Source organism: Choloepus didactylus, chromosome 3 (genome assembly GCF_015220235.1).
Source record: "Choloepus didactylus isolate mChoDid1 chromosome 3, mChoDid1.pri, whole genome shotgun sequence".
Classification (NCBI taxonomy): domain Eukaryota; kingdom Metazoa; phylum Chordata; class Mammalia; order Pilosa; family Megalonychidae; genus Choloepus; species Choloepus didactylus.
Window position 1 is genome coordinate 123,630,679 of NC_051309.1, and position 13,698 is coordinate 123,644,376.

Sequence of the window (13,698 nt, forward strand, 5' to 3'; positions counted from 1 at the left end):
TAGCTTATATAGTGTGACCATGTGATTGTGAAAACCTTATGGCTCACATTCCCTTTAACCAGTGTATGGACAGATAAGTTGAAAAATGGCGACAAAAAAGTAAATGAATAATGGGAGAGACAGGGGGAATGGGATGTTATTTTTATTTTTATTCTTATTTTTATTTATTTTTTGGAGTAATGAAAATGTTCAACATTTTATTGTGGTGATGAATGCACAGGTATATGATGATCCTGTGAACAGTTGATTGCACACTGGATGATTGTATGCTATGTGAATATATCTCAATAAAATTGCATTAAAAAAGCAAAAAATAAAAATAAAAAATAAAAACTCCTAATTTAAAGATGTTGCTTTTAAGCAACTGAGCCTCCAAAATAGAAAGTGAGTGGTTAAAGGACTCACAGTGAGCTGGTGGTAGAAAAATAACTTGATAGAGTTTGAACTGTATGGTTTCAAATCTACAAATGTAATTGTATTGAGATATATTCACACACCATTTAATCCATCCAAAGTATACAATCTGTGGTTCACAGTATCATTAGATAGCTGTGCATTCATCACCATAATCATTTTTAGAACATTTGCATTACTCTAGAAACAGAAATTAAAAGAAGCAAGAAAGTACACACATCCCATACCCCTTACACCACCCCACCCCCACCCTTATTGACCACTAGTATTACAATCTACCTAATTTTAAGACTTACAATAGAGGTAGTTTAACTAAGACAGGGTAGTATTGTCAGAGACAGATATATAAATCAGTGGAACAGAAAAAAACATCCAGAAGTAGATCCACACAAACAAAGGCAATCTGCGTTTTTTTCGGGGTTGTTGTTTTGTTTTTTGCTATATAGATATAAAACCATTATCAAAGATCAGGGCTAATGGATTACAGTTCAACAACTTCAGGTATTTCCTTCTGTAAATTCTAAAACACTAGACACTAAAAAGAAGTCAGTAGTCATAATCATTTGTTAAATCCTCATTTCTCAGTTATACCTCCTCCCTCTCATTCGATCATTCTCTCAATCTTAGGGCTATCTGGGCAATGACCATTTTAATTTCTTTGTGCTGGAAAGGGGTGTTGACCTTATTGGGAAGAGGAGTAAAACTGGTTGATATTCTTGGAGAGACTGGTACCTCTGGGTTTCAGGGCTTATTTGGTGTAGGATCTATCTCGAGGCCTTAAGTTCTGAAAAAATAAACTTACTAAGAAAATATTTTACTGAGACGTAGTTGGAGCCCAGGACACTCTAGGGTTTTCAGGAATACTGTTGTTTGGGGCTTAACATACTGTGGTAGTTTGCAATATCTGGCTAAAGCTTGCATGAGAGTAATCTCCAGAATGATCCCTTGACTCTATTTGAAATCTCTTAGCCACCAAAACTTCATTTTGTTATATTTCTTTTCTCCATTTTGGTCAAGAAGACATTCTCAATCCCATGATGCCAGGGCTAGGCTCATCCCTGGGAGTCATGTCCCACATAGGGGGTTGCGTAGTAAGTTTATTTGCAGAGTTGGCTTAAAGAGAAAGGCTACATCTGAGCAACAAAAGAGGCTCTCTGGGGTTGACTCTTAGGAATAATTATAAGCAGGCCTGGCTTTGCTATTGCAGAAATAAGTTTCATAAGGGCAAGCATCAAGATCAAGGGCAGGTTATTAAATTTGGAGTCCCTAATGCTTGAAAAAATATCAAGACTTTCCCCGGTGGGGAAGTTTAATAGTTTCACATTTTTCCTTTGTCCCTCAAGGGAACTTTGAAAATCCTTTTTTATCTTCTTCCCAAACTACTATGGAATATATCTGGGTAATACATAACCTATATGGAATAGTAAGTCCTCATTCCATATTCTAGGTTCCATGTAATTAAGTTGTTTAAATAAACTTATCAGACAGGTTAAATTAGGTAGTGTGCTACAGAAAATTTAGATTTTGGATCAAATAAGCATCTCTTCCTTTGGTGTCACACAGAAGTTTAAAATACAGATAATATCATCTTTTACTCTAAATTCTGATTTACCTTAGCCCTAATAGGTCCATTTATTTCATGTCTCTAATTGAGTCTGATCTCTTTCTCAGCTTCTTTTTGACAGTGGCTGTATGGAGTAATGCTGACTACCAGAGCAGCAGAACTCTAACTCAGAGTCTCAGGTGTCACACACATACCCAATGTTTCAGGGATTACCAGGTTACACACACAGAGCACAGCATCTCAGAATTTAGAAATAACAATTAAAACTCAGGAATAGATGTGACTGCTGTAAGAGTTTACAATCTAGAAACCTTTACAATGAGCCTTATTTGAATATTCTGTAGTCCTTAACTGTCAATTGCCCAATCTCTGCCCACTTTCTATCTCCTTGTGATTGTTTTTTTGTAGATACTAATTTCAATGTAGCAAATGGGAGAAATCATTGGTAACATGATTCATGTAAAATCTTTTTTTTTCATTTAAAATATATTGAGCAACATCTGTGAACTAGGCTGGGGGTTGGGAGCACAACTGAAAGCGAGTTTCTCTATCATTTAAAATTTCTATGTTTTTCTTCAGGGTGAAATGAACTCAGTGGTTCAGCAAACTTTTTTTTTGGTCAACTTTTCCTCATGGCAAGACTCTTTAGTATTTTATTACATCCCATGAAAGATAATATTGTCACTCACATACACACACATATACACACATATACACCCATATCCTAAATTATTTGATTCAATAAGAACTCAGTCTTTTTATGTCCTCAACACGCCAAATGATATTGTGAAAGAAAGAAATGGAAGACAGTATATGAAATGGTCTGTTATTTGATGGTAAAAATTGCCCCTACCCAAGGTAGGTAGAAAAAATTGATTATGAAGATATGGGTAAGCTAGAGTGACAAGTTTTATACACTTCAAATAATCAGCAAAGTGGAAAATTCCTGCATATTTGGATTTCTGCAAATTTGAGAACCTCTAACATTTTCTATTTTGTTTCTCCAAAACAGAAGGGAAATACAGCTCTTCACATTGCATCTTTGGCTGGACAAGCAGAAGTTGTCAAAGTGCTGGTTAAAGAAGGAGCCAATATTAATGCACAGTCTCAGGTATTACTTTCAGATTTTATCTAATGTAAATCAATTTAAATTGGAACACTTTTGTGAAGTTGGTTTAAGAGGTTTAGCCAGCTATTGGGTAGATGCATTTGCTAAAAATGCTACCATTATTATTTTAGCCAAAGTATTTTAACTCATGTTGTAACATTTCTTTCTTTCTTTCTTTCTTTTTTTTTTTTGATACATCATGGTCTCCCTCTTAGGTGTAACTGACAGTTTGACAAGTGCATGGTCTATCAGTATCTTTAATTACATTTTATAAAAGAATGTAAAAGGATTTTTTTTTCCAGAATGACAGTAAATCTGTGAAATATGAATTATTCATGCAAATTCTGTGTTGCTCCATAAAAATATTTTCTTTCCTTAAATTTTAAAAATTTTGACAGGGTTAACATTCCAGTCAGAAATCTGCTATAAAATGGGAATCACACTGCTTTCATTACCTCAGACTGCAAATATGGGCTTTACAAAACTGCCAAGGGAGACAAGCAAATTTGAGCCCCACCTCCGGCATTACGTTGCACATAGTAAAAAAATAGGAAATGTATGGTCTAAAAATGCAATTAAGAAAAAATTAGAGGATAATTATCTAATCAAAATACATCATACTAGAAACTTGACCCCATTTTTTTTTTTTTTTTCTGGTGAGAGAGAGGAAAAACTTTTGTTGTGCCCATAGCTTTGCTTTTGATGCTACCTGTTGGGTATTTATGTAGGAAACGAGCTGTATATCTTTATAATCAAACCCATTCATTCTCTCTATTTTTTAGGGTTTTTTTCTTTAGCATTTCTAATGCATAGGCCACACCAAGGGTGATATTGGCAAAATTAGCCAGTGCCTCTCTGTCCATTCTTTGGGATAACCCCCACCAGCTCATCTTTGAAGGCTGTTGTATAGGAATATCTAACCTATATTGTTCATTCATTCATTACATAGACTGTATAGACAGTTTCTGGACCCAGTAAATGCTAAAAGCAAAGGTTAGAATCAATCTTATTTCTTTTTCTTTGGTTATTGGGAGGAATCTCTTGAAATAACAACAGAGAAGATGTTATCCATTTTTATCTCTGTAATATCATAGTTTTAATTAATCACATTCTCTTTCCTTGCAACCTAAACTTCTAGTTATATACATATTAATGTTTTAACACTTATTGAGAATATGCATTATTCTAAGATAGTTACTAAATGCAATTTAAAAATTGGTACCCCCGTGAAGGATGCCTGCATATTTTGGAAATTATAGTATCATCTTAGGCTTAGAGACACAGGACTCTCCAAAATCTACTGGTCCAAAGTAAGGGATAAAAACTTTTCTTTATAGGAAGAGAACATCTTTTTTCTTTTTTCTAATTAATTTTTTTATTGTAGAAGTGATATTTTATACATAGAAGGGATAATTTCCAAGGGCAATTTAACAGGTAGTTAGAAAGCAAATTTCAAAGAATACCATAGGCTACAGTTCCACAGTTTCAGTTATTTCCTGAAATATAACATGTACACAAAATATAATATCTTTCAAAGTATGATTTAACAAGTAGATATATAGGAAATTTCCTAAGTTGTTATGAGTTATAGTACCATAGTTTCAGTTACTTCCTTATTGTGAAATATATATACAAAAAGGTGACAGCTTTCAAACTGCAATATTCATCTTTTTTCTTTAGAGCAGAGGCTCTCAAATGTTAGTGTGCATCATAATTCCATGCAGGACTCATTGAAACACATGGTTCTGGGCCCCACCCTAGAGTTTCTGAGTCAGTTCTGGGATAGGACCAGAGAATTTTCATCTTTTCCAAGATTCCTGTTGATGCTGATGCTGCTGGTCCAGGGACCACACTTTGAGAACCACTGATTTAGAGAATGAGAGAAAACTGGGGGTAAGAAGGTTGCAGTTAGAGTCACTAAGTATAGATGCAGCTTTTCTCTGAAAAGTTTGAGGGAATAAATGTTCAGTGAAATTCTCCAGTTCTTATAGGTTGTGGAGAAGTATACATTTTATGGATTTTTCTACCATCTCTATAAATACAATGAGAGCTACATGGGTTTCACCTTCATCCAACATTGTGCCAACTTTGGTAGGCAGTGTCCTTAATTCGTGAATTAATAGTTTGTGTAGTTAAAAAGCATGGAAATCAAAGCCTGGTGGTGTTCAGTTGCTCATGAGTCTCCCCCTACTTTGAAAAGAAATTCACATGTACGCTGGTGCTGTTAATATTTGTGAAAATAGCTTGGTTGCTTTTCTCAAATTGACTAGTTGAACATTTTAATGTCATAAAAATTGACAGATGACAAATGCTTCAAGGTAAATGCTTGTTAACAGCTATGATATCAGTTATTACACTATGGTTATTGGAAATTTATATACCTTGGAGACTTTTCAAGGAAATAAAACCATTTAATCATGATTCTCTTTGAGAGCTAATGGGCCTTTTCTATGTAGTCATACTCACTCCAGGTTATAACAGATTTTAAAAGAAGATTTATATCATCATTATGAGATTAAAATAGTTTTTATTTGTATTGTATGTAATTAGCTCCATATACGGTTTATATTGTAGAGAATTCTGACGAACAGCTTCAAACTGATTTTAAATATTGTGAGAAAGTTTTTAGCGTGAGATAAATTAATAAATAAAATTTAAGACTTTTTCTAAATGTCTAAGTCAATTGGTAAGGCCTATGGCATTATTTAGGTAGCCGTCATTTCCAAGTGACAAAAATTATTATTATTTATGTTATAATTTAATGATTGAAATTAAAATAAAATAATAATATGAACTTACATAAAACAGGTTGATTATTTTTGCCTCTGTGTGTGAGCAAATTCCAGAGAGTATGGTTTTAGCCATTGAGGGCTGATGTATACACCCTAACACATGACTGTCAATCCATCTTATTTGAGACACAGATTTCTTTACTGTGGCAGCATTGAATGTCAGGTGGAGGGACAGGAGCCAGGCTTGTGGTAATTGGACAGATACTCTCTTTTAAGAAGCAGAAAAAGATTATAGGGATCCCAAAGGCACAACATAAGTTCTGATTTTTGTTCTCTAATTGTACCTTTTCCTACATCTTTCTAAGAACATAATTCAGAAATCAAGAATAAACCTGTCTTTATTAGGAACTTTATTAGCTGCATAGCACTTTGCTTTTGACCAACTTATGAATTATTAGGAAATGGGCCACCAGAATTATTGCTGAATTTTATTTATTTAATAGGAAGTTAAGAAATTCTCTGAAAAGTTCCAGGGAATAAATGTTCAGTAGAATTCTCCAGTTTTCGTAGGTTGTGGAGAAGTATATGTTTTATGGATTTTTCTACTATCTCTGTAAATACTATGAGATCTACATGGGTTTCACCTCCACTCAACATTGTGCCAATTTTGGTAGGCAGTGTCCTTAATTCATGAAGTGTTCCTTAACTCCAACATGATCGATTTAAGTAATTTAAATGGAATTATTTTGATACAATAACAATCAACAAATGTTTATTTAAGGTTCTGGGCTCAACAGTGGTAGCAGTATGGTTGTTACTGAACAGGGTGTGTTTTAAGTATTGATCCTTACCATGTGGCTCCTTCACTTGTATTCCAGTTTGCTAATGCTGCCATTGTGCAAAACACTGGAAATGGATTGGCTTTTATAAAGGGGGTTTATTTGGTTACAAAGTTACAGTCTTAAGGCCATAAAGTGTCCAAGGTAAGGCATCAACAATAGGGTATCTTCACTGAAGGATGGCCGATGGCATCTGGAAAACCTCTGTTAGCTGGGAAGGGACATGACTGATGTATGCTTGCTGCCAGGTTTCATTTCAAAATGGCGTTCTCCAGATTGTCAGCTTCAGTTTTCAACAGCCATCTTCAGAATGTCTCTCTAAGCTGCAGCACTGAGCTCCTTCTGTTTGAGCTCTTTTATAGGACTCCAGTGATCAAATCAAGACCCATCGTGATAGGCGGGGTTCATATCTCCATGGAAATAATCCAATCCAACATTTCACTCATGGTTGATTGAGTCACATCTCCAGGGAGACACTCAAAGGATTCCAATAATTAACAGTAATATGTGTGCCCCCACAAGATTGCATTAAAGAACCTGGTGTTTTGGGGAACATAATACATCCAAACCAGCACAGCTTGGTACTTTGACTCTCCTGGATTCAGTGTCATGGAGGTCTTATCAAGACCTTAGTGAAAGCTGTTTGGGTGGAGTGATGGGGCTGGAAGTCATATTTGAATGAGTTGAGGAATGTTATTTGCCTTGAGGATGTCTGTTTGCCTTGAGGATCGCTGTTTGCATTCTGAAAAAAACACAGCCACTTTCAGAAAATATTACCATCCTCTAAACAGTTTCACATAATACTGCTGGGATGTGTGGGACATTTATTCAGTCACTTCTATAATCTGTAAATCTGTTAGACTCAGAGATAAGACTTTTAAAAATGTTCTAATGGTTTCTATATTGTTATCAAAGAAATTATACATGAAAACTATTTTTTTTAGTATTCTCAGAGTCATGAGTTTCTTTCAATTCATGTGGCACTTTTTGTTGATTTTTTCCCTGTTGATATTTGCTTATCACTGTTATATGTCCAATTTCTGCAAAATAGTAAACTTCTTAGGAGCAGATATTCCCATACTTTTTTATAGTTTTAGGATTTGGCATAATGCCTTGTACATTCATGGTTGGAGGCTGAAAATTTATATATATACTCTTCATGGTTAAGAAGTGGGATGGCCATGTACTCCAGTAAATTCTAACAGAAGTTAATAATATGACTTTTAATATTGACTGCACTCTCTAGGCCAAGCACTGCCCCAGGTTCATTGGATACATTATCTCTTTTGATCTTCACTTACTTCGTCTTTATCGATGACAAATCGAGACTCAGAGGGTTGATTAACTTTCCTAGGTTTTTTCCCTTAGGCAACTCTCCTTCCCTTGGTTACCATAACAGTTCTACCTTCACTACAGACCTCAAAGGACAATATTTAAATTCCTTTTTCTTCTGGCTCAAAGATTATTCATGTCCAACTAAGCTGACTGTCCTGAAGGAGAAGCTATGCAAAAGGTTTAAGGTGGAAAATTTTCACTTAGCATTTTTTGTGTACTATAAATACTTCAGGTCTGCAAAGATACAAAATGTGAAAGAAATTTTGCTCTTGCTTTCAAACAAACCTGGCCTTAGAAATTTCGCCTCTATAATTTTCTCTACAAAAAAAAGGTGACTTTTGGTTCTCATATTTTTTTCCTTTAAATCTTTATTATATCGTCTATTAAAATCAGCACAACAACTTTAATAAAGCAAAATGATCTTTAAAAATATCTATTTGTTTAAAAGCAAAAAGAAAAAGCAAACTGGATCTTAAAATAGGACATATCTCTGGACAGCAGAAAGTGAGCAAAATTTGAAGGGTAGGTTCAGTGAAACTCGTGGTCAGCCACAGCTTTCTGATTGTCCTTCACCTTAGGCAATGGAGCCTGTGAGGTCTGGGTTCCCTGATAGATATAGAGAGAAAGGAAAATGTGATGTCATTGGAGGACAAGTAGGGCTAAGAACTCCCACAAGTCTTAAGTAGTATGATTTCAGGGAGTACAGTGTGGGTTAGAACAGATTCCAGGTGCCACAAAACTGTGGCCCGATAATAATAACTTGTAGTTTAACTCTTAATTATAAAGCACATACTCATATGTTATTTCACCTCATTTTATTATTACAACTCTGTGAATCATTAATGATTAGTCTCATTTTAGATACAGGGAAAATTGAGGCATGAGAACAGAAATGAGGTTTATATATTCATAATGAAGTCACAAGCCCTTGGTCATTTGGTTTGGACACGTTCATTCCAAATAAGCCTCAGCATAGTTCATTGTTTTCCATTAAACTGTCTCTACAACTTCTCCCTCCTCTAGGGAGGTCCAGGATCCTGCTTACTTACTACAAAAATCAGGGCCCTGATTTAGACAGTGTTGGTTTTCTGCTGGTCTACATTCTCAGATGCTTGGAATAACTCAAAGCATTCCACAAAAGTTAGGCAACTAATAAGTAGAGAGATTTATGTGCACTGTGATGGCTTTTCCATAGTCTAGACTTTTTCATTCAGCCATCCATTCCCTTAGTGTGATCTTTTAGCAAAGGCAATTTTTTTTTAATTTAATTCAGTTTTATTGAAATACATTCACACACCATACAATCATCCATGGTATACAATCCACTGTCCACAGTATGATAACATAGTTATGCATTCATCACCACAATCTATCTCTGAACATTTTCCTTACATCAGAAAGAACCAGAACAAGAATAAAAAATAAAAGTGAAAAAAGAACACAAAAATCATCCCCCCATCCCACCCCATTTGTCTTTTAGTTTTTATCCCCATTTTTCTACTCATCCATACACTAGATAAAGGGGGTGTGATCCACAAGGTCTTCACAATCACACTGTCACCCCTTGTAATCTACATTATTATATAATTGTCTTCAGGATTCCAGACTGCTGGGTTGGAGTTTGGTAGTTTCAGGTATTTACTTCTAGCTATTCCAATACATTAAAACCTAAGAGGTGTTATCTATATAGTGCATAAGAATGTCCACCAGAGTGACCTCTCGACTCCATTTGAAATCTCTCAGCCACTGAAACTATTTCATCTCATTTTGCATCCCCCTTTTGATCAAGTCCCATGAAGCCGGGTCCACATTCATCCCCGGGAGTCATATTCTGCATTGCCAGGGAGATTTACACCCTTGGGAGTCGGGTCCCACGTAGGGGAGAGGGCAGCGAGTTCACCTGTCGAGATGGCTCAGTTAGAGAGAGAGAGGGCCATATCTGTAGCAAAGACAATTTTTAACACGTCTCAGACTTAAATAGAATTTCTGAAGTACAGTTTGCTGCTATGTTGTTTTTAATTGTTTTTTTCTTATCTATCTGTACATTCTTCTACTTTTTGTTGGAATTTTTGTGTTTCAGTCCTTTCACGAGGACTCCGGAAACAGAATTCATTTATTTGTTTTCTGTTCATTTTATTTTAATGCTAAGTGACTCCAAATAAGATATTCCCATTTGGTATTCTTAATATCATATTTTACTTAAAGTTCTTTTTTTTCTATTTTTTTCTTGAATTCACTTTCATATTTTCTGCTTATCACTCTTTGATCTTTCAATCCCAGAAATGCTATTTTAAAATAATATTTTCCTATTTATAACACAAACATGATTAGTATATTATTTTATTAACTTACAAATTTTCTACAGTCTGTGACCGTTAAAGGCAGTTGCAAGATTATGTCACTATTGGTTATTCCCCTAGAATTTTGGAGGTGCGTACACCCACTATATGCAATGATAAATATCATTCTTTCTTCTTTGGCCCTAACCATTGTCACAAATAGTTTGAACTGGGCTGTGAAAAGGAAGAAAGTCTCCGCATTTGGCCAGCATGCCCATAACACTGAATTGCTTCCATATGGCCATAGAACCATCCTTGGCTCTTGAAGCAAAAACTCATAATGGAACATTCTGTCACATGCACGCACACTCACACACACACACACACACACACACACACACACACACACTCTGTACGAAATGGGATACATGGTCACAGATTTAAAAAAGTTTTGTCCTCAGCTTTTTCCCCAAATATATACACGATTCTTTCTTAAAAAGGGTCTTTGTGTTTTTTTTAATTGGAAAAATTCCTATTGTAATACAAATGATCTGACGTTATGTTGAAAGTAGGTGCTTGCATGTGACAGGAATAAAAAAGAACTCAAGTCACTTGTCTTGTCTTTTTGACTCTGGAAGTCAGCCTACTGAATGACTGCAAGTTTGTAAGACTATGTTCTTCAGTATTCCAAGTTAAACAAAAGAAATAGATATGCTTGGAGAAATGATGAGAACCGATGTCTAAAATTGCATGTAAGATGACATTACTATTCCCTATTCCAGTAGAATTCCAACATTAATATTACTAGTCTGCTAGTATATATCTGAAAAGATATAAGCTATTTGCATTTACAATAAAATAAAGCAGTTTTCCAACTCTTGCAATTATATTTTGCCTTGAGGCTCATTTATCTAGGGACAGATGGTGTAAAATGATTGAATCCTAGTTGTCATTTTGTCCTGTAATTTGAATGAATTGTGGCATAGACATCATCAAATCTACAATCTTTGGTAGATTTCCCTTTGTTTATCACTTCACAAGCCTATCCAAGTACAATATTCATACTGCATTTCCAAGGAACTAAATTTGTAGTCAGGTAAGAAGATTAAAATGACAAAGATAGCCTTAAAATTCTCTTAATAGAGAAAGAGTTTAAATTTTACATAAGATTCTTTCTCCTGGGTTAAAATAGAGAATAAGTTTCTCTGGAATTAAATGGTTAAAATAGTTCTTTAGCAGTCTACCTCTTACCTCAGATTTCACAACAACAGTGGGTACATTCCACAACTAAGATGCTACGCAAAGCCTTCAGGAAGATCCCAAAACAATGGCCCTTTGAGACAAAGATCACGAAACAAAGTACAAATGTAAAAACATGATACTAAAGAAAACTTGCCAATAGAAAATTATTGAAAGTAATCATTACTCACTCACTCACTTATTCAGCAAGTATTGGATATCCACTGTGTGCCCTCTAATATTTTCTAGAGATATACTGATAAGGGAAAAAGAACTTAGAAGGGGATAACTGAGCTGCTGTCTCTAAAAACTGAATTAATGTGCAAATCAGAGGTTAGTGGGGATGGAATGTATTACAGGAAAATGAAATAGCATATAGAAAAGCATAATAGAAATGTGGTGTTTAGGAGCTGAAACTTCAAGAGCGGAGTATGGTATGTGTGAGGCCTGAGAGAGAGAGAGAGAGAGAGAGAGAGAGAGAGAGAGAGAGTCAGATTCTGCAGGAATTTGTGAGACTATTAAGAATTTTTATCCTAGACCCAATGTGGGCAAAGTGGGGACAAACTCAGATTTGGATTTTGAAAATATCACCCTGGTGCAGCTTGGATAACAACTTGGAAAGAGGCCAGGGTGGATGCAAAGGAAACCCTTTGGAGACATTGCAGTGGTTTACTCTAGATAATAGGTGATATAAACTTGGAATACAGTGGTGAAGGTTTGCGTGATGAGAAAGGAGACTCCTTTGAGAGATATTTCTAACTTTTTTCCTGAGCACTTGGTGATGATAACAGATGGAAGGTCAGGAAAGGGGTGATGTCAAGTGATGACTTCTGGATTTTCCCTTGACTCATTGAATAGATGGTGGTGCAGTCCACTGATACAAAGAACACTGGAAAAGAACAAGGTTTTGGTTTTGGTTTTGGTTTTTTGGAAGGGGAGTGTGAGGGACAGAGGAAATTGTAAGTTGCGTTTGAAATGCCTGTTAAACATTCGAGAGGAGATTTTAATGGGAAGTTTGATCTACAGGTCTGGAGCTCAGGGGAGAATTCTGGAATTAAGACATTCATGGGTAATCTGATGTCAGTAGTTATTTAAACAGTGGACCTCAATGAGGCTTTCAAAGCATTGAATTCAGGGAGATGTGGAAGGGGGTCTAGGTTTTAAGAACAATTTTTGTTTTGAAGAAATTAAGGCAGTAAAGAAAATTGGGAGCATCTGAAAGGAAGGAAAGAGGAAGTGGGGGAAGGATGGAGGGAGAAAAATTTACAGTAATTATCCAGAGGATTCTGTTTCTTTGCTGTGAAATAAAAAATAAAATAAAATAATAGTAGGCTTGGAAGAATTAGAATGAGAGCTAGTCAGGTCCAGTGGAATGGCATTTTATTTTATCCTGGACTGACTTTAGCAGTGGTTAAGAACAAAGCTCTGGAATCAGACAACCTGGATTTGAATACTGCCTCCTTCACCCACTAGCCCTGTGACCTTGGGCGAGTTAATTACATTTTTGTGCCTCAATTTACTTCTCTGTGAGATGGAAATAATAAAAGTACATAAAATTTAGGGTTGTTGTGAAGATTGTAAGAAATAATGTATAAAATATACTTAGCTCAATCCTGGAATAAGTAATAGTTGCTATGATTTTTATTATTTTTATTGTGTTAGCTTCATGAGTACAAGAAGGCTATTATGCTGTTTTTGTGGGAAGCACTAATTAGATGTTATTGATTCTTCAGGTTCTGAAATACTTTTCCCCCTGATTATTAGCTTTATTGTTTCTTATGAATAAAAGGACAAGAAAATTTGTTTGCCTTCACAAGTCAAGAATATCTTAAAGAAACAGAGGAAAACAAAGGAGTATTAGTATTGCTCCATCAAACCTATGACAGCTGAAAGAAACCTGGAAACTTATCTGATATAAAAGAAAGGCCAAGAGAGAAACCGAAAGTATTATTCAGCAATATCAAGGCCATTTAAACAGATCATAAATTTGCAACTTCTATTCATATGCTATTTCAACCTGCCTGACTGGGAAAGGATTCTTGCATCAATGTGAACACGATATATTAGAGTTAATGACAAACATTCTAAAGGTCATGGAATTGTTCATTGTTCTTGTTCATAACTCACATTTGAAAATTGGACCAGCTGCATAGACTTGAGAGGCAACCTTTCTTTCCCATCTTTCTTG

The 13,698-nt window shown here is 35.3% G+C and overlaps 1 protein-coding gene across 27 annotated transcripts in view; it reads left to right on the top strand.

Moving 5' to 3' along the window:
* ANK2 (ankyrin 2) overlaps window positions 1–13,698 on the top strand; it is a 739,617-nt gene that overhangs the window by 554,099 nt on the left and 171,820 nt on the right. For all 27 annotated transcript variants that reach the window (XM_037830495.1, XM_037830497.1, XM_037830494.1 and 24 more), the window contains one exon: window positions 2,991–3,089. In XM_037830495.1, coding sequence (XP_037686423.1) covers window positions 2,991–3,089 — 99 coding nt within the window. The remainder of the gene's footprint in view (window positions 1–2,990; window positions 3,090–13,698) is intronic.